This window comes from Delphinus delphis, chromosome 8 (assembly GCF_949987515.2).
Source record: "Delphinus delphis chromosome 8, mDelDel1.2, whole genome shotgun sequence".
In the NCBI taxonomy this organism is placed as follows: domain Eukaryota; kingdom Metazoa; phylum Chordata; class Mammalia; order Artiodactyla; family Delphinidae; genus Delphinus; species Delphinus delphis.
The window spans coordinates 47783314-47805454 of record NC_082690.1 but is presented as its reverse complement, the minus strand read 5'-3'; the positions used below and the strand labels follow the sequence as shown (position 1 = coordinate 47805454).

General features: G+C 39.9%; 1 protein-coding gene across 1 annotated transcript in view; it reads left to right on the top strand.

Moving 5' to 3' along the window:
- Nucleotides 1-853: 853 nt before the first annotated feature.
- Nucleotides 854-22141, top strand: part of CCDC83 (coiled-coil domain containing 83) — a 44310-nt gene continuing 23022 nt past the window's right edge. The window contains exons 1-6 of the mRNA XM_060017242.1: nt 854-945; nt 2314-2407; nt 7226-7348; nt 9810-9894; nt 16268-16430; nt 19613-19780. Of these exons, the coding sequence (XP_059873225.1) occupies nt 7254-7348; nt 9810-9894; nt 16268-16430; nt 19613-19780 (511 nt within the window). The 5' untranslated portion in view covers nt 854-945; nt 2314-2407; nt 7226-7253. The remainder of the gene's footprint in view (nt 946-2313; nt 2408-7225; nt 7349-9809; nt 9895-16267; nt 16431-19612; nt 19781-22141) is intronic.

Genomic DNA, 22141 nt, shown 5'->3' with positions numbered 1-22141 from the left:
ATTTTACCCCATATCCCCACCTGTTGTTATTATTATAATTGGCCCTAAAGAAATATATAACACTAATAGAATAAAGGGCGGTTCGAATGAGATAGGAGACATACATGATCTCAAACTGGCTAGGTTTTGGATGACTTTTTACTGATGAGAAAAACTACCTTAACCAAAGGTAATTAATATTTTTATTCACTGCTTCAGTTCCCTTCCTTAAGTTCTTAATATGTATTAATGTAACAGCATTAGTCATAAAACATATGAAAATGTATTTTTTAAATCAAATTCAAGAATGCCAAACAGGAGACTTATGCAGAGAGTGGAGGCCCAAGAGAGTGCCTCATTTTTGTCTTCTGGGGACAAAAGGATGAATAATTGACTCTAACTAAGTGCTCTCAGGTTGTAAGAAATTGTCTTGAGGCAGAGAATGAGAACGAACGCAGATGAGGAAGAGAGGAACGTTAGCGGTTGTAGGTGTGTGATATTTTTCCCCCTGAATTAGGAGAGAGCTGCCAAAAGTGGAAAGAGAGGGAAAGACAAAATCTATACTGGTTTTCTTAAGGTTTAGAAGCAAAAAAGTAAAACGAGAAAGAAAACAAGCCGGATCAAGGACTTTTAAAGCTGTAAGTTACCTTATAAGCATTTAGTCCAGGGGTTTGCACTTCTCTTTGGAGTTAAAAGAACTCTTACACAAAACAAAAGTAGACAGGAGAAAAGCTGCCCAGGTGGAAGGGGCTGGTAGGGGTGGCGGGGGCGCGCTGAATCCCCGTCACGCGCACACATCCCAACATCGTAGGAGGCTACGCGCTGCTTGAAAACCACAGACCAGTCCTGACGTCTCATTTTACAGGGGAAGAAACAAGTGAGCGGCTTACTGTCACAACACAGAGCCCGGACGTCAAGTCTCTACACTTCTCACCACTTCCCGGTTTGCCACTAGAGGGAGGCAAGGTGGGCGAGCGCGTCTTGTGGAGTAAGCTGGGTGGCTTGCGGCGGTGACAACCCCGCGGGAAGAAGGTGGGAGGGCGCGGTACCCTCAGGGAGGCAGCGCGAGACCTCGGCCTGATTGTTCCCCTTGCTACCACCAGGTGGCGCGCCTGGCCCGCAGCTCGCGGCTGTTTAGTGGTGGGCGGGGGTGGCCCTAGCTCGCCGGTCGCCTTGGAAACGGAGGGCGCCGCGGCGACGACTGTGGAGTGGGCCTGGTCCGCCGGCCTGACGCGAGTACTACTTCCGGACCCGTTACTGTATCCGCACCTGGAAGCCGTCGAGGGGAGGAGTTCAGAAGGCTGCCTAGCCTCCTCGCTCGGCCCCGAGTCCTTCCAGTCTGACACTTAAGACTTTACGAGCATCTCCGCCCCACCCCAACGGCCCTGCTGCTTACTCTGCCGCAAAATGGTCCTGGGGTCCCAACCTTCTGGGGTCCTGCGCCGGGCGAAATTCTGGGCGGTTAGGAGCCGCTGAGAAGGATTCTCATAGGCCGACCCCTCCTTTTCACCCAGGAGACACAGAGGGAGGAAGAACTTTTGATCTGATCGGAATATTAACCCATCTCTTTTTCCGCCTTGCAATAGAACCCCTGGATACATTGCTTATTTGCCTTTCTGGATTTTCAGATCTGAATTTGATTCAGGTTTGCCCTCACAGTCTCTAGCGCACAGTAGGTGCTCAGTAAACTAATGCCTTCCATTTGTGTGGGGCTTTATCACTTGACAATTTTCCAAAGCATTAGAGCCTCATTAATAACTCCGACAGGAAGTAGGAAAGATGGAAGAGAAACTGAGGGTCAGAGCGGGTTAGAGACCTGTCCGAGGTTATAAAACTCCCTGGTGGAGGAGCTAGGTCTAGACTCATCTTCTTAGTCTCTTCTCACTGAATTCCCAGTCTGGTGAATGCCTTTAGAATGAGTACCCCGCAAACCCTGGAACCCTTCTCCGTACCAGCACAGAACCCCTCCCACTGCAGGTACCTTATAAGTGCTCCGTGTGGGCTTGATGGCGTTTCACCCTCACCCACCCAATCCATAGGCTGGTTTCGGCTTTTTGCCCTGGCTGCTGGCAGCATCCTTCTAAACAGAACACTTGGTTTCTTTCTTTTATTAACTTGTTAGATTTGTATAGCGGCCTATTTGTTTCCTCATTCCCCTTCTTACCCCATAATGCTCTGCTGGGCGGAGAGACTTGAGGAAACCGTTGGGAGGTGGGAGGAGATGTCCCATCTGAGAGGGAAGAAAAGGTTTCTGTGAAGGCAGAGAAGGAAAATAATAAGACTGGGTGTTTATCGGTGTGTGTAATAATTGCTCACGGATTTCCTTTCCACCAGCCCCAAGACCCAGCCCCAGTTGGTCGTCTTCATTCACCGCTGCTCTTTGAAGGAGAGAAGGCTTTTTGTTCTCCTCCACCATCAGAGTGTAAAGGTACTGCATGTATTTCCATTATCCTTACAATATTCTCTTCAGAGTTATGTTTCTTTTGTTTTTTGACACTTCTAAAATTGAAGGACAGTAGGAGTTGAAAAAAATGTAGTTCCGGTTGCTAGAAAAGTTAGTATAATATACAGCGTTTCCAACTATTTGTTATTAGCAATTCTGGATCAAAAGACACCAATTTTTAAGCTAAGAATCCAATATAATTTGAGATCTGTAGTTCAAAAATGTGCCACTAACCAAAGGATTTGTATTGGTAAAGAAAATACATGCTAACGTAATGCACATTGTCAGTCGTGCAAGTGAAAGTTGAAAATGTCATCCATCTAGATATTTTTAAATACCTTGATTTGAATGTATAGTTATTTATCATATCTCAAAACTGGCTCTATCTTACATTTTAAAGCTGTTTGGGGCTATATATACATAATCTATACAAAAAGAGATGGGTCTGAAATTTTGTAAAACTAACTGTTAGGTGATATCACTACTAAGAGGCTTTAAATGCATTCAGGTTTTTTGTTTTTTGTTTTTGTTTTTTTTTTAACACGTGCTGGAGAGCATTTCTAAAATGTTTTCAATTGTATTGAAAATGTGTTCTAGCCAAATTGAGAATTTGAGTTTAAAAGTTATTTTACTTTCCAAATTCAGGGTATATACAACGTTATGAGCAAATAAATAGGGCCACTAGGAAAGAAAGTGAGCATGCATTATTTATTTGCCAGTCAGTCATTTACATCAGACATTTACTGAACATCTAGTTTGTGCCCATGGGAGATGCTGACCTATGTGCCAACATCTGTGTTTGAATTCCCAAAGATATGAGTTGCTGAAGTAGTTACTATTCAGTATTTAAGGAGTTATGTTTTGCTGAAGATGAGTGCCTTGATAGTTAGACGTGTGCCTTTTAGGTTTGCTCTTTAACAAAGGCTCTTCGAAGTACTTCATTATTATCGTTGTTGTTGTTAGATTTACATAATGTTATAGCTTGTTAATGGTAAAGCCATGAATAAACTTTAAGACTTCCGGCACCCATATAGAGACCTTTTAACTAAATTGTGCTGTCAACCCCTGATGGAATCTTATTCAGAACTTTTGTCATTACTAATGCTATTAAGTAAACATCTTCCATTTTAATCTACATTTATATAAAACATTAGCTAAAAAACAGGATCCATTTCAAACGTCTGGGAAGGTATTAGGGCAGAATTGCCACCCCTCCCAGCCTCCACAAGATTTGAAAGGAGTCGTTAGGAGGCTTCTGGATATTCATGGCTCCACAAAGTCATGAGAAAAGTCATTAGGAGCTTTCTAGGTATTGAGCCAGGATCCTGAGACTGTGCAGGAAGGGACGCACTCCTTGTTTTTTGGGTAATTTTGCAAAGTCAAGTAAACCATTATGGGATAACAGCTCATTTGAAGAAGATGGCTACTATATGTCCCTTTTTACTAAATAGACTTCTTACTTTTCACTGAGAAGCATTTGGGGAATATTTTTTGAAACATTTTCTGACAGAAAATGATTATGAAATAGTCTCTGAAAAGGCTGGATACCTGAGTCCTTCAAACCCACCCTCCTCACCTGCCCTCACTATATATAGTGTGTGTTATTGATGCCCAAACAGAGTTGGGAGAGGAAAAACAGACACACACAAAAGGTCATGCCCTGGGTGAAGATCTCTCTAGCATTCATTACTTGTATGGTTTTCTCAAGCCTTTTAAAGTTGCTCTTTTTTTTTTTTTAGGTTCTGCTAGAGTATGCTACTTTCTTCCTATCAGTCTGAGTAGAGTTCTCACCTCTTCTACATTTTATAACCAAGGGCCAGGAAAATTGCCACACAGAGAACAGGCACTAAATAGATGTTTGAAATTACTGACAAAGCCGATTAGGTGTCTGTCAGGAATTATTTTAAGTGAAATCTTCCTGGAAGATAATTACGTTACTTTGTGACAATTTTTCTAGAATTCTCACCTTTTACTGAGATAGACATCTGGGACTTCCCTGGAAATCCAGTGGTTAAGACTTCACCTTCCAGTGCAGAGGGTGAGGATTCAATCCCTGGTTGGGGAGCTAAGATCTCACATGCCTCAGGGCCAGAAAACCAAAACATAAAACAGAAGCAATATTGTAACAAATTCAATAAAGACTTTAAAAAAGTGGTCCACATCAAAAAAAAAAAAAGACATGCTGAGATAGAAATCCTCTAGGTGGTCAGGAACTGTAAATCCTTGTAAATGTTTATTAAAATCCCCGTTGTTTGTAGTACATTAATGCAAAAGTACATTTTGAGGGAATGTCATTAGCTCATTGCAAAAAGGCAGCTATTAAGCAGGCAATCCAATTGGCTTACTAATTTTCTGTAAAGTGTGTGAAACAATGAATCTTAATATAGTTTATGCACAAATCATTTGTGCTTAATGGATCTACATTTTCACTCATATTTTATTAAAATCCTTTGCCATGAGCTGCAGTTAGGTAACTAATTGTACATTGGTCAGAGAGTTGAAAACATTAGAGCCAGGTAACTGAAGTAATTGGGCAAGATGAGGTCATTTTTCCTCCAGCACCAGATGGGTACCATAGGTGGGAACCATAACTCTTGATCTCTTCTATATGACTCAGAAAAAAAATTAGAAATTAATGTTGTTTTACCTTTTAAATAAAATATTTTATAGTAAAAGTTTTTGTTAAATACTGTTATTATAAAATGAAATATTTGACAACATGCTATGTTTTTGTGCAAGTCAATTTAAACATTCAAATTCTAAAATAGAAAATAATATAAAAATTCAATTCTACATCTGAAACAAAAGAAAGCAAATTTTTTTCCTAGCTGATAAGTTTCTGTGACCTGTGATGGTATAATGAAACATTTTGGTGTGTAGCTTATAGAATTATTCTCAATACTTTCATATCTGAGAAGATATCCCTTAATATATTACCGTGTCTTAATATATTAAATCTTTTTGATGTGTCACCTTTGTGATTTTCAGTTAAAAAGTATTGTAGTATATTTGCATGCATGAATACTAGAATCTATTAGGATGCAGAGATGAACATGCTTGGCTAGAAAAGAAAAGTCTCAGCCACAAAGACTGAGCCTTGCTGGAGGTCTGGTTATGTAAGCAGCATGTCTGCGGGGGAAAAGTATGTTTTCATTTCAGAGTTTCTCCACTTTGGATCTGAATGACCTGTGTAGATTGCCTATTCAGTGATCCAAATCAGCGATGAAGGCTGACAGCAGCAAACCACTTGGATTAGTCTTTACACCTCTCATCATACTTGGCAGCAGGCAGACATCCTCTGCTTTAGTTACCCGAAATTTAAAGAAGCATAATCTGGAGCCATAACTAAAGGGGCAGAATGCTTATTAAGCTCTTTCTATATGTCAGACACTATGCTAGGTGCTTTAAATATTAACTTATTTAATCCTTACTACAGCGTTTAGAATAAGATTTTTTGTTTTTGTTTTTTTGTGGTACGCGGGCCTCTCACTGTTGTGGCCTCTCCCGTTGCGGAGCACAGGCTCTGGACGCGCAGGCTCAGCGGCCATGGCTCACAGGCCCAGCCGCTCCGCGGCATGTGGGATCTTCCCGGACCGGGGCATGAACCCGTGTCCTCTGCATTGGCAGGCGGACTCTCAACCACTGCGCCACCAGGGAAGCCCTAGAATAAGATTTTTGTTCTCACTTTAGGAAATGATGGAACTGAAGCTCAAAAAGATTCAGTAACCTACTCAAGGTCACACAGGTAAAAGATGGTGGATCTAGGATTGAAATATGTCTGCCTGATTCATCCACCTGTCCATTCATTCATTTGACAAGGACTGCATCTACTGTGCTAGGTGGGGAAATACAGTAATGCACAAGAATTACATCATCCCCACTCTCATGGAGTTTCCAGCCATTTTAACAAATAATTACAAAGGTTATGTTCTTTCTACCACACCCAACTACTAACACACTGATTGAAGGTTAGGCACTTATTTTCTTGAGATTAATAAAAATCAAAAGATAAAAATCTGTCAAGGAAGACTACGATCTTAAAAGATGTGCATTAGTATCCATACCAAATCCACAAGGTATTTCTGCTTCCCATAAAAATCTAAGAAACTTGGGCCTGATTTTCTCGTTTAAAAAATATTAGTTTTGATAGTTTTTATTATTAGTTACAAAAGCAATTAATAGCTGATGAACAGTTACTGTTAATGATAACACATTATTATTATCATTCTTCTTATTATTTTGCATTTGTAAACCTCTTAACCATTTAAAAAACACTTTAATGTGTCCTTTTATTTGTTCTTTATAACAATCCTGGCCAAACCTAATTCTTTTGGATCCCAGTTCTAATTCTTTTGGAGCCTAGTCTCTTGGTGCTCATAGAAAGTTGTGCTTTTGTTTTGTCTTACTTTTTAAAAACTAAAAGACATATATCGAGCTGCTGTTACATGTGGTGCACTCTGCCAAACACTGTGGAGACATTAAATGATTGAAAAAGTTTAGCCCTTGCTCTTAAAGAAGCTTGACAGGGGCAACAGTTGTTGATGGATAATGTAAGAGAGTGAGTCTCAGACAGTTTTGGGTGGGGGAATGCTGCACCTGGGCTAAGCATGGAACTCACCAGACTCAAGAATCCAGTTGATTCATGAGGTCCCAGCATTGTGGTGGATGTTAGCTCTCGGGACGTGGAAGCAATCTGGATGGAAGAGCCAGTTTTAAATTAAGTCCCAGCAGTGCTTTATCTCGTAAATACAAGTAGAGGGACAGAGAATTTATTTATTCTTCCTATGTCTCTTTTTAAAACAGGTATTCTTCTTTCTAGCTAAGCAACACAATGGAAAACACGTCAAAAACAAATAAAAAGGATATTCAAGATGGACCGCCAAAAGAGGTCAAATTGCCTATCAGTGAAGCACTTCTCGACTATCAGTAAGCTGTTTATGAAATCCCAAAGTTCCCATACATAAGTGGCAATCATTGCTGCTAAGACTCATATGACTCCAATGGAAAATGAAGTGCTCAAAAGCACTTCAGTAGTTGTGGCTCGCGGGCTCAGTAGTTGTGGCTCACGGGCTTAGTTGTAACTGAAGGACTTGAAATAGATCAGGAAAAGCTTGTTTGAGGAAGCGATGCTGAGCTAACCTCTGAAAGAGGAACAGGTGTTAAGGAGACAGAGAGTGATGGACAGAAGGCTTATGGAAAAAAGGCTGGGGTGAGGAAGAGCTTATCACAGTCTAGGAAGTGAGAAATGGCAGATTGAGGGAGAGAGGGCAGAGCAGACTCTAGGGGTTTAGGCAAGAGTCAGATAAGCAGACCCCTGTGGAACACTTGGGCTTTGGAAATGGGAAGCCATTTATTGGAGGGCAACAAGGTTGAAAGTCAGGAGTCCACACTGCTGGTGACTAGGCCTTTGTTTAAGAGAATTGTTTTTAACAACATTCAGGGAAAATCCATCTCCCTGCAAGACTCCAAATCTATTCATATATTCTTTTTAGAAGATAGTGAGTAAAAGGGTCAGAACACTGAGAGAGAAACATCCATGGGAAGGGACTTTTAACGAAGTTCCCTTTATTTTCTAGATAACAATTAAGTGATGACCAGATTGTACCTGCACTCATTTCTCAGCATAACTGAAAACTTCGCTCATCTTGTCTTAGCAGAGGTGGACAAAAAGTCCAGCTCTGTGATTACACTCTGGTCTCTAATCTGCTTCCACGGCTCACAGTGATGACATCCACTTACAGCTCCTTCTCTCTCTTCTGGGTCAACCAGAGGGCAGTCTTTCTCCTCTTTAACAGAGGTTTACAAAGAGGCACACGTTTAAAAGTTCTCATGATCTAGTGAGAGACGCAAGTTGAACATTCCCATGCTTTTGTTCTCTTTCCTTTGTTAAAACTAAATAAATAATCTCATGGACTGAACAGCCTAGGCCTCACTGTGCTCTTCCGGTGATGCTTTACTCATTCCATGTGTTCCGAGGTAACAGGACTTTTGTCACATGACAAATAGCCAGGACACCTCCCTCCACCATCTGAGGAAGGATTATCCAAGGGTCCCCTGGCAGCATCTTATATTTCTCTTATACAATCTCAGCTCCTGACAAAGAGCCGAGGGCACACAGTAGGTAGTCAATTCCAAACAGTTAACTTAAAACAAAATCTATCTCAAGAAAATAAAGTCATGAACCTATATGGTTGTTTGTGAAAAGCTGAGACTGCCAGTGTTGAACCTATAAAGTGATCATCTCTTAGTCTCTCCCCCACCCTGTATCCTCAGGGATTACGCTCCTAGACTCCCAGTGGATGCCTGAAATCACAGATAGTACCGAACCCTTTATATACTATGTTTTTTCCTATACATGTATACCTATGATAAAGTTTAATTTATTAATTAGGCACAGTAAGAGATTAACAATAATAAGTAATAATACAATAGAACAATTATAACAATATACTGTATTAAAAGTTATGTGAATGTGGTCTTTCTCTCCCTCTCTCAAAATATCTTATTACATAATGCTAAATCTATAAAGTGATCATCTCTAGGTAATGGTGGTTTTTATTTTTTCCTTTATACTTATTCCCCCAAACCCACTTTTCTATAATGAGTATGTATATAGAGATAGAAATAGGTATGGATATAGTTGTGGGTTTAAAAAGATAAAATTGTAGATTCTTTTTTGGAATCCAACTTTGTTTTCTTTCTCAGAATTTTCAATGAAATTGCATGGAAGAAGGAAGTTGACACATTACTATGTTGAGGCAAATACTCAACAAACAACCTGTAATAAAAATAGAAAAGAGTTTTATACAAGCCAAACTGAGGACTATAGCCCAGGAGACACAGATTCAAGAAGCACTTGAATTGTGTTCCACTGACTACGAAATGGGGGGGCTTATATAGGCAAAAAACCACAGTTACACGTTGTTTGTCAAGAATTAGGATTGGAGCTGGCAAGAAGTAAGGGTGCTTGTTAAGCAAGGATTGGTTGGGGTCCAAAATCATCACACAGTTATAAGGGGAGACCTTGAGACCATAAGGTTGCGGCTGGCAGCTGCTGGCAGATATTATTTTGAAAACGTCTGGTGGTGTCTTTGAGTTTGATACAGTTCAGAAAATTCAGGTTGTCAGGGATGCAGGAATGTATATGAAACCACATCCACAACGACAAGTTTTAAAAACTTGAAGTTATCTCTCTAATACATATTTTAGTGAGTAAAATATACTCAGAAACACAAAATCACTTAAGATTCTTATCCCTAAATGGGTCTTTATAATAGGTTTAATACTTTATTTCAATTCAAATTAATTTAGATTAATTTTTAAATTTTATCTCATTAGTTTTTCCTAAGGCAAACAATTGTAAAATACATCTTGTCTTTGTTATCAGCTGTCAAATAAAGGAAAATGCAGTAGAACGATACATGGCTCAAATAAAGAAAATGAGAGAAAAGAACCAAAAGTATCAAGAAAGAGTAAGTATAAAATTTAAAGCCAATATCTAGTCATTAAACATTTACACAAATGCTTTAAAAAATTGTGAGTTATGATGAAATGAACTCTAGGAAATTATCTTCTTTAGCTCTTCGAGTTGATAAATTTACACTATATTTAAATACATTTTTGTACATGGGAGACAAGAGGATACTGCTGTTCTTATTATATTAATTATAATGTCAAAGGAAGTCAGCTTGAATTGTGTTATTTAGATCATGCGGACACTGAATCTTATGTTGAAAATTTTAAAGCTCTGCAACCACATTTATCTTTTAAATTCTTATTTAACCACACTATAAAACATTGGTTCTCTATTTTAAATTTCTGTATCTGTTTTCCTTTAGATTTTCAGAGTGTGTGCATATGTAAATATTATCTGAAAAGTACAATCTCAGTTGTTAAAATGACTAATTTATTGTTTAAGTGATTTATTTTTATGAAATTAGAATAAAATGACTATCAAAGGGGTGCTGTATATGACTCTCAGGACCAACAGAAAGTTAGGAAGCAGTAAATGATGGCGCATACAACTTAGCCCTTAAGGGGTCTCATGAGTGAGGAAATACTGAGGGTGTCCGCTATTAAAACATTTATTTTATATGTACCCTGAAATTTCCACACTTGTTTTATTTGGCTTTTGTCTAAAAAGACTACAAATTTTAACAGAATTTGGGTCAGAGACCTAAATTTGCATCCTGACTGTACAACTTCCTGCTGATGTCATTTTGGCCAAACTGGTGTAAGCCTCAATTTCCCCCTTGTAAAATGAGGGTTCCTGTCTTCCTTATAGGGTGAATTTGTTCATTTGTTCAGCAAGTATGTATTGGGCAAGACAAGCCCTGGTGGTGATATAACTGTGACCCTGACATTGTCATGATTCTGAAGAATCAAATACTTGCAATAGGATCTAAGAAACTGAAGTCTGTAGATGAGAGTGGAAAGGGGAAGTCTGGCTTAGGCACTTGGAGGCAGGTTCCGCATGATGTGATTCCAGAGCACATGAGTGTGAGCTGCCATCAAGGGGCCAATGCACATCCCCTAGTGGTCAGCATGGGAACTCCCAGGCCAGCTTTGGGATTTCCATTTGGTTGTGGAAAGGACAACAGATCAGGACTGAGGAATCACTTTCCCATAACCCATCAATTGGAGCCAGAAACAAAGTTCTTGTTTCCATGAGGATTAGCTCAAAATGCGATAGGTCTTGGAGTCATTAGTGGACCCAGCAGTGAGGAGCATGGTAATGCAGACTCTAGCTCAACTGTATGTATCTATTTCTTTCCATTTATGCTGCTATTGCCACAGTTTAAGCCACCATCTTCTCTTACCCATCCTTCCTCTAACCAGTACATTTTCCACAGTGCAACCAGAATTATCCTTGGAATACGGTAAACTTTTCAGTGCTTAAAACCCTGCAGTGGCTTCCTACTGCACAGAAAGTAAAATCCATAGTCCTTCCTAAAGTCTTCAAGGCCCTGCAAAAGCTGACCTCTGCTCACCTCTCCAATCTTGTCTCCAGCCGCCCCACCCTTTGCTTACCCCTGCTTCTTTTAAATATTAGAAAACCCAATCTTTTTCTTACTATGGTACCTTTACAACAAAAAGGCTGTTTCCTCTTCCTGAAATGCTCTTCTCTTGGCTAGCCCCTGTTCATTCCCCCCATCTGAGCTAGGATGTCATGTAAAAATATTTCTCCATTATTCACTTGAAAGCCCTTTAGGCAGCAGCAATCAAATCTTACCTTTGTTTCTCCAGAAAGGCCCAGCATGAGTAGATGTTCAATAAATATATGTTGAGTTGATTCACACAAACACCAGTGGGAGGAAAAAAATTTGAGGTCACAGATATTTAAATTGCTAAGTTAAACATGACTCATTAGCAAGATATATTTTTCTCTTCAGTTATGTGGAAATCGGAAATGCCTCTCTCCCTTCCTACCCATCATCTCTTCCTATGTGTTTAGTTCTGTTTAGATGTTTATTATCTTTCTTTCTCTGTTTGCATTCATTGCTCCACTACATCATTAGATATTTCATAGTTCAGTGTGTCCACATCCTTACTTCCCGACACATACTTTCACTCCTGCTATTCCCCTACAGCCGCTCTAGCAAAAGTTGTTAATGACCAGTTAGCCAGGTTCAATGGACTCTTTGTAGTCCTTTCTTTACTCCTTACTCCTTCAGCAGTCACTCCTGTCATCTTGAAACTCTTTTTCCTTTGGGTTCCAGGATATCACTCTTAAATTTCCTTCTACTTCTCTGATCATTTCTTCTTGGTTTTCATTGTTTTTTTTCCTAGAACCACCCTTTAATTAGGGTATTTATCAAGGTTCTGATCTCCATCCTTCTCTTTCACTCTAAACTCTCTCTGGATCATCTTATTTAACATCATGGCTTCAAATGCCATCTTCATGGTGATACTTCTCATATGTATATGTGACAGAATTCATAATCCTATTGAAAGGGTTCCCGACCCAGTTTCAACTTGTATGTGTGGAGGCTTCCTCTCACCAGCAAGAGAATCTCAGACACAAACGGGGTGTCTGAGAGTTCAGCTCAACTCTGACACTACCTACCAGGAGACAGAATCAGATTCCACAGGTAAAGGGCTCAGTCCCACAAGACCACCCTCCACTTCAGACGCCAGCTGCAAGCCCAGGTTGTTATTTGTGCTTCTGACCGACTGGCTATAAATCAGAGGCTCGCACAACCCCTTCCTCAGGTTCAATTAATTTGCTAGAATGGCTCCCAGAACTCAGGAAAACCCATTTACTCACTAGATTACTGATTTATCATAAAAAGGATATTAAAGGATATGAATCAAAATCAACAGCCAGATGAAGAGATACATAGAGCAAAGTCCTGAACAAAGGAGCTTCTGTCCTTATGAAGCTTGGGGCCTAACACAGTGTCACATGGAAGCTCTCTCAAAAAGGACCAAAAGACGCTCCTTGTTCCGGTTTTAATGGCGGCTTCATTACATAATCATGATTGACTAAATCATTGGCCAATAGCGGCTGATTCAACCTCAAGTCCCTCTCCCTTCCCCGGAAATCAGGGGGAGGGAATGAAAGTTCCAACCCTCTAATAATTTGGTTGGTTCTCCTGGCAACCAGGCCCCTTCCCTCTTTCCCCACCTGTGGGATTCAAAAGTCACTTTCATTAACATAAACCCAATTGTGATGGCAGAAATTCCAAGGGTTTTGGGCACTGTGGACCAGGAACTATGGGTGAAAACCAAATATAGCTAAGAAATATGTTTTAGTCATCTGAATGACCAAATAAACATATTTTTATAGATTACAATATCACAACTATACACTAAAAAAATGTAAAAACTGGTGAAATCCAAATAAAGTCTCTAGTTCAGTTAATAACATTGTACCAATGTCAATTTCCTGGTTTTGATACTGTACTATCATTAGATAAGATGTTATCATTGGGGAAAGCTGGGTGAATAGTAGATGGGAACTGTGTGTCCTATTTTGGCAACTTCTATTCTTGTTCTTGTGAGTCTTAAAAAGTTAAAAAAAAAAGACCATGAGATGGCCTTATAACAAAACAAAATTAATCCTTTCTTTGTAGCTTAATTACTAAATTTCCTTTCTTCTATTTTATAATGTGATAATTATTCTTACCTCAAATAATAAATGTACTTCACTTCGTAAGATAAATGTTTTTTAGCATATTGGTGGATATATTTAAATAAATTTTATTTTGGTATGTAGCTCAAAATAATTTTTCAGACATAGCGAATTTTATAACATTGTCAGACACATTTCCTTTCTATTTGAAATTCATACAGGATTTGGGAAGTTTAATATAGATGTTATTAAATTTATATATATGCCCTATACATGCATGTGGCCTTTTAGATTCCCAGGAATATGTCAGAGCTTTCAAAGCTCTCTATGGACATCTCATCTGCAGCTTTCTTTCAAAGTTTTTGGTCAGCTTGTTGTTTACCTCAACTTTTATTACCGCCTCAGGGAGCTGTAATGTTCAACAATTGTTGATTATTTTTGACAAACATCTGCCTCTGATTGTTTTTGACCAACATCAATCTGGGAAAAGGCTGGTCACACATTGGGTAAGCTTTGACTCAGGTCAAATAAAGACAAGGTTTCCCAGTGGGATTTTTCCAGGGAATTACCAGGTAGGTCAAATAATGACTGTTATTTGGGAATTGAGCTTTGGAAGAGTTCTGTTCCCCTCACTTCTCTCCATGACCCTCAACCCCAGGCTGCTAAGTTGCTGGTTTTTACCGTAACCTTGGGCTTTTGGTTTTTAGAGCACGTTAAAATGCCACAAAGCTCACTTGTCCTTACCAAGATTCAACCATTTTTCTTGAATAAACACTCCCTGGAAGTTACTGCAAAGCCTTTAATTTCAAGAGTTCTGAAAAGTTGATTTTGACAATTTTTGCCAACTTTTTCTCATTGCTTTTATGAAGGAGAGGATTTTCAGAAGTCTTATTCCACCATTCCTGCTTACATCATGCCCAATAAGATTTTACACAGAAGGAAAGAGATTCAGTTTTCAGATATATTATGAACGCTTCGGTACTAAAAATTCTTCAGAGACAGCATTATGATACTTTAGAATATTACAAACAAAAGATCAGAGAAGTTAAACGACCAAATTTTGAATATCATATTTTTTAACCTTTTTTTTTTTTTTTTTTTTTTTTTGCGGTACGCGGGCCTCTCACTGTTGCGGCCTCTCCCGTTGCGGAGCACAGGCTCTGGACGCGCAGGCTCAGCGGCCATGGCTCACGGGCCCAGCCGCCCCGCGGCACATGGGATCCTCCCGGACCGGGGCACAAGCCCATGTCCCCTGCATCGGCAGGCGGACTCTCAACCACCGCGCCACCAGGGAAGCCCATATCTTTTTAATCTTTATTTCCATTTTTTTTAAATCACTGAAAGCCTGTCCAGTCCCAGTCTTTTTTTTTTTTTGGCCTGTATTTCTCAATACTGAGCATCATCATAAAGTTAATTGTCTGTTGCTTTCTTTCAGGTTATCAAAGTTTTAAATTAAAATTCTAATGCACTGAAATGGCAATAATGTCACGCAGCCTGTGGAATAACTTAAAGAGCACTAAGGTTACATAATCCTGTCCAGGGAGTTTATTAAACTAGAAATCAAATTTTTCAGCCCTCAACTTTAAAGTTTGTTGGATTAAGTGTTAAAGAATTAAGTTTTAGTAGGCCGTAGCACTATCAATAAATCACAGATATTTGGATTACCTGAAAGAAGTTTGCTACCCAAACTGTGGGTTGCGGGCCAGCAGGCTTGGCATCACCTGGAGCTTATCAGAAGTGCAGAATTGCAGGCTTCATACCAAACTTACTGAACCAGAATCTGCATTTTAAAAAGGTCCCCAAGTGTTGGGTATACACATTGAAGTCTGCAAAGCACTGGCCCAGAGAATAAATTTTGGGAAAGAAAATACTCTTACAGTAGAGTATCCATGTAGGTTAAGAGGATAAAAGATGTGAATATCAGAAATAAAATATAATGTTGAAAAAGCTATAGTAAAGAGAATGTTAAATTATAGGAAAAATAATTTTTAAAAGAAGTATTAGAATATTTTAAGTTTGTGCATTTTATTAGGTTTAAGAAATTGAAGGAGAGACACCAGGAAAGTGAGGATTGAAACTTAAAGGGAGGCTAAGAAAATTACAAGGAAAAGGTATTAAGTTCACACACAGTAAAATATCTCTACATATACATAATAAGCTAGGAAGGGCAAGAATAAACTCTAAGTTGATTAAGTAAGAAACTTGGAAACATAGGTGGGATATTCACAAAAGGAACACAGTCCATACTTCAGGTGTGGAGTATTGAAATAGTAACCATCAGCCCAGAACAAGAGAATTAGGGTCATTTGTGAGAAAAGCAAAGAATAATGTAAATTCCACAAGAGCAGTACTTTTGTCTGTTTTGTTCACTGATATATTCCTAGTGTCTAGAAGACTACCTGGCATATGGTAGATGCCCCATAAATATTGACTAAATGAACGACGTTTCCTAGAAAAGCAAGGTGTTTGTGGGAGTTGAAGAAACTGACCTCTGAAATCTAATTTTAATGTTCACCGATCCTATGATAGGGTGATAGACTGGCAGATTAATAACGCAGGTTTTAGTATGTAACTTCCTCTTCAGTGATTACTGTATTGATGGGTTTAATTTTGAGTCTTCCATATTCCATATGTTCTTTAGACATGTTATTGAATAACTTATTTCATTAAATATCTGTCATTTTGCAAACCTCAATGTGTAACTCTATTTGAGGGAAATCAATGGAAGCACTTCAGCAGATGTAATTAACAACTGTTGATATTCATGACAGAATAAACGCTTAAAGGATGAACAGATTTGGCACATAAGGAACCTACTAAAGGAACTGAGTGAGGAGAAGTCAAAGGGATTAGCAGTTGTAACAAGAGAGGAAGTTGAAGAAGCAATGAAGGAAAAATGGAAGTTTGAAAGAGACCAGGAACAAAACTTGAAAGGTGATTTAGAAACTTAGAAAATTATCATAAAGCTGTATCGAGTTATTTCTTGAATGTATTAATGCTTTTGTCTCCTAATATGTTCAAAAGGCTGTGAACACATTTCAAATGACATCATCACCACAACCACAAACACATATAAGTAAGTGGACGAGAGAGGGAAATAAAGTGGGCGGAGATACTGAAGCCAAGCGAGGAGGAGGAGTAAGGGCAGTGATTAAAAACAAAGACAGGACTTCCCTGGTGGCGCAGTGGTTGAGAGTCCGCCTGCCAATTCAGGGGACACGGGTTCGTGCCCCAGTCCGGGAAGATCCCACATGCCACGGCTGGGCCTGTGAGCCATGGCCACTGAGCCTGCGTGTCCGGAGCCTGTGCACCACAACGGGAGAGGCCACGGCAGTGAGAGGCCCGCGTACCGCAAAAAAAAAAAAAATCCTATCCCTTCATCATAAACTTGCTGTTCAGATTTCTAAAATTTTTGCCAGAACCTCTATAAATACCATCTCAGCTAGGAAGCTGGAAAACAAGGGAGAGACTTGAGTGCTCTCAGGAAGCAGTATTAGAATCTGAGAGGCGAAAAAATGGACTAGATTTTCTTGAGTTTCCCCAAGCATTTTAGAGAGCCTCCTTACCCAAGCGCTTGGCGCAGAGCAGGCATTCCCTTTGTAGATATTTGTTATTTTGAAAGAAATAGTTACCAACGCCAAAGGTCAATCAGCAAATTTCATTTTTGGGGGGGGGGGTGTCTCTAAAACTTTCCCATAAGCCTCCTCCTGCCAAGTCCCTGTGTGAACAACAGTGATGTCATGAGGTGGTAGACGTATTTCCTGGTCGGGCTCCTGTCTAGGAGAGTTCTGCTTATGTTCGGAAGGAATGCTTTAAGAAGTCACACCCTTGAGATGGGTGTGAGACCAAAGCAGATACTTAGATGTGCTCCCTAAACTGCCTTCAAAGGGAATGGGCCCGGTTAGTTAAGGTGTGCCTGTCTGTGGTTTGGGCTGAGTGCTGGGGTATGTGTGTCATACAAGACTGGGGACATGCTGGGTGACTAAGAACAGGAGGGCTGGGCATGTGCAGCGGTCCAAGGAAGAAAGAAGCCCACAGATGCTGAGGAAGAGAAGGAAAGAGAGAACAGATGTGTCTACAAAGGATCCCTGAGGCAGTGACATGTTGTACCAGGTAGTCAGTCACTTTCAACTCAGTTTGGTCCGTGGAGCAGCAGCTGGAGCTTCACCTGGCAGCTTGTGATAGTACAGAACCTCAGACCCCCATCCGGACCTGCTGAATCAGAATCTGCATTTGGACGGGATCCTAGGGGAGTCCTGCGCACAGTAAAGTTTGAGAAGTGCTGACAAAACTCCCTTCTTCCAATGTTTAGTTAGGACTTTTTCAGTTGCAAGGATAAAAATCCAATCCAAACTAGTCCAAGCATAAAGAAGATGTTAATTTTTTCTTGTAACCAGACAGAAAAGGCAGGGTGCTACTGACCTGGACCCAGAGCCTCACATGCTGTCAGACCTCAGCGTCTTTTTGTTAATTTCCGTGTCTTGCCCCCCTCTCTCCCCCTGCATCACCCTCCCTCTTTTTCCCACCTCCTCTCCCTCCACCCGCTGCTCCTCTTACACGTCTTCTCTCTCTGCCTTCCCCCTGAAAGTTGGCTCCTTTTTCTGAGAATGTTCTCCCTGTGAGGCTGGAATTCTAACCAGAGACACCTCTGAACTTACATCCTTATAACCTCAGAGTGGAGACAAAAGAGACATGTTTTCCACCAGTGAAAATATTTCTAGGGGAGGACTCTGAGCATTTGCCCAGCTTGGGGCACCTGCTCAGCCCTGGACCAATCCCTAAAGCCAGGAGAAGGGGCGACTGTAATCGGTCTACTTATATGACAAGGGGCAGGAGACATGTGTTACTAGAAGGGAAGAGAGAGAGGGGTTCTGAGAAAGTAGAGCAACAGTCACTACACCTCCCTCTCTTTCAAAAGCTTCAGTGACATCAATCAACCCTCCCCACAAAGACTGAACATGGTGCAGGGCTGAGACAGCAACAGTCTGCCCACATCGGAGGACAGCTGATCACTGGGGTGCAGTGTTCTTAATTGTTTAATGATAATAACAAGTACCATTTGTTAAGGGAGTTTAAAATATATTATCTTATATTCTTAATATATTAAGTATATATTAAAACATATATATTAAAAATATATTATCATGTCTTGGAAAAAGACATGTCTGGAGAACTCCTGGACCTTTGGGCTGAAGAACACCTCTCTGGCCTGAATGGGATGCTTCAGTCATAAACATCGATTGAGCACCAACTAAATGCCAGACTCTGTGCCAAGTGCTGGGTGGACAGAGATGAATAAGACGTGGTCTTGCCCTCAGGGGCTCTCAAACAAGATGGTGCGTGGTAGTGCGCCAAATAGCCATTCAGTTCATTGGACCTGGCTTTTTGTAATGCTGCCTTTTCCAGAATATTCAGCAGCATGATACTCAGCCTAAAGACTGAGTAGAATATCATGTGTAGGAAGTACACCAGGGCAAGCTGAAAGTTTATATGATTGAGTGGGCTCCATATTTGTACACACGTAACTGGGGAACTTATCTTTCACTCTGAAGTCTCACTGTGTGGGGTTAGGGGAAGGCAGGTTATTATGACTATCATATGCTATCATTTCACACAAGGGAAGCTCAAACAATTGAAATTTAAATGATGGAATCAAACAGCTTACCTACAAAAATGGTCGCCAGGTACTGTGGAAGGATGTTAAGTTGAAATCACTTTGCCCAGACACATAATGACCAGAAAAATGACAATTTACTAATAAAAAGTATATGCGACATAATATATTGTACAAAACAGGACACTTATCAAGCTATCACAGGCATAATTTAAGCTTGTGGGTCCCTAGGCATATAGGTTGATTGCATGTTACAGCTCTCAATCACAGCCCCAAACCACACAACTACTTTATAATTGGAAGTCTAATTTTACTTAGATTTTGAATCATGAGGGATAAACAATAGTTTGAATAGTTTAGATTTCCCTAAATTATAGATATAAAATAGTATTTAAGAGTTGATATTTTCACATCAGACCTTAACTTCACAAAAACAGATTGCAACATATAATGGTTGCAAGGACAATAGAAATGACAGAAAGTCTCGATTTTCTTTCAACAGATATGCGCATCCAAATAAATAATGCTGAGAAACTGTTTCTTGAGAAACTCAGTGAGAAAGAATATTGGGAGGAGTACAAGAATGTAGGGAGTGAACAACATGCTAAACTCATTACCTCCTTACAGAATGACATCAACAGAGTTAAAGAGAATGCTGAGAAAATGTCAGGTCAGTTGCAAGAAAGCTGGTTCAGATTCAATAAAAAAATCTTTCAGGGGCAGACATTTGGTGGAAGAAAGAAACGGGTACCCCCGAATCATCCGTTACTCTCAGCTGTCAGCACAAGCACTATGCGCCTAAGGATTAGGTGAAGGGAGGAAGTAAAGAAACTATCCCAGGACCACCTATGGAACTGAGAAGGGGAAGTAAAGGGATGGGAGTGTGTGCCTCTGTGTGTATAGAAACACTGCAACCGACTTTGAGAAAGAAGCTTCATTCAGTGGGTGGGTGTCTGCCTGCTCTCACACCTGGGTCTGGGCCAATTCCACCAAGGTTGGGGAGTCCTGGGAAGGGGTTATATTAGAGAAGGAATTCACCTGAGGCAAGCTGAGGCAACCCACCCAGGCTGGACAACCAGAATCGTTATAGAAAAATGGCCAAGTAAATGCTAAGTTGCAGTCGGGGGGAAAAAAACTGGAGAACAAACATAAGACAGGAAGTGAAGAGGGTATAGAGCAGGGTGGCCTCGGGCATAATGAGTCTTACCAGGATCAGAGCTGGGAACCATGAGGCCGGCCAGCTGTCTGTCACTGAGGCATAGTGGCTTAAAAGAACACCAGACACTCAGGAGAAATCTAGCCTGAAAGAACACTGTGGTTGGATGGCAGTTCTGAGCCCAGCTGGTAATGGTACCCTGTTTTGTGGAAGGAGCGTTCATTCGGGGTCGTTCCCACTATCCCCTCTGAGGCTCTGTACAGTCAGTCTGCTTCTAGACCAATTTTTATGTAAGTTTCTCAGCTCAGCGCCTCTGTACCACAGTGGTAGTGTAAATTTGGCCCCAAATCAATTACAATTTTTCAAAAGCTTCTCCTCCCCAAAAGAAGAAAGTAAGAGTGACACCCTCCTACCCCTGTCAATCCCTCAGCCACTGAGATCCTTCCTCTAGATAAAAACACTATTACCAGTCCTTATGTAACCTTTCAGAAAGAGTCCATGCATGTTTCAGTATGTACATATATGTCACAAGCAGCATGCCACAGATGCAATTTTTCACTTGCTCTTTCAGGTAACAATATGGACATCCTTATAGATGAGTACATATTAATACTTCCTCATCCTCCCAATGGCTACTTTGTTTTGTTGTACCATAATTTTTTAAAGTCCCCTACTCATAAGCATTTAGGTTGTTTCCCATCTTTTACTATTACAAATAATACTGCAGTGACTATCCTTACACAATCTCATTTTACTACGATGAATACCCTCATATGTATGTAATTTCAGTTATGTGCATCTCTAAAGGGAAATGGCTGGCCCAAACAGCCTATTCATTTTTACACTGATAGGCATGGCCCTGCGTAGAGGTTGTACCAAATGTACTCCGGCTGGTGGTGGTGAAGATGTCTGTTTTCCCACTTCTTCAACAACAGGGGTTGTGATCCACCTCTTTGTTCTTTGCCAGTCTTATAGGTAGAAAATGGTATCTCATTGTAGCTTTAATTTCCATTTCTCTTACTATAAGCAACAGTGAATATCTTTTTATAAGCTCAAGAACCATATGAATTTCCTTTCTGTTCACATCTTTGCCCATTTTTCTATCGTGCTGTGGAGCTCTTTACATTTCAAGGAAATTAGCTCTTTAACTGTGATATAAGATGCAAATATTTTTCCCATTTGTCATTAGTCTTTTGTTTATGCAGTGTTTGTATGAGGAAATTTTATAGTTTTATCGTGCCTATCACTTTGATTTTATGATTTCTGATATTACAAATACATTCTCTAATATTTTTCTTCTAGAATTTTTATGGCTTCATTTTTATATTGAATCTCTGACTTTTTTGTGTGAGATAGGAAACCAACCTTATTTTTTGCCAGATGGCTTTCCAATTGTCCCAACATCACCTATTAAATAAGCCATTTTTACCCTATGATCCAAAATGCTAACTTTATCATACTTTCATTTCCCATGTGTTATTTGGATCTCTTTCTGTCTTTTCTATTCTGTTCCATGGATCTATGTATTTGTGCAACAATACCACACTTTAAAAATTGTTACTGTTCTAGTATGCTTAAAATTTTTAAAATAATTTTTCCAGCATTCCTTTATTTTATGGTTTTTAAGTAGGAAGAGTGATCTTCTCATATAAACTTAACCCGTTATCCTGATTAGAAATTTGGATGGTTTCTTTGAGCTGAAAATTTCATGCTATTGTATCCAACTTTGTGGTGGGGGGTAATAACATTTATATGCTGCTGGTTGAGCCTTGGCGTATAGCCTGTTTTAAGTGTCATGGGATAATGGCTGTTATGGGCTTATCTTATTTGCCATTAGTTTTAGGCACTTCTCCTAACCATACAGCAGCAATTCTG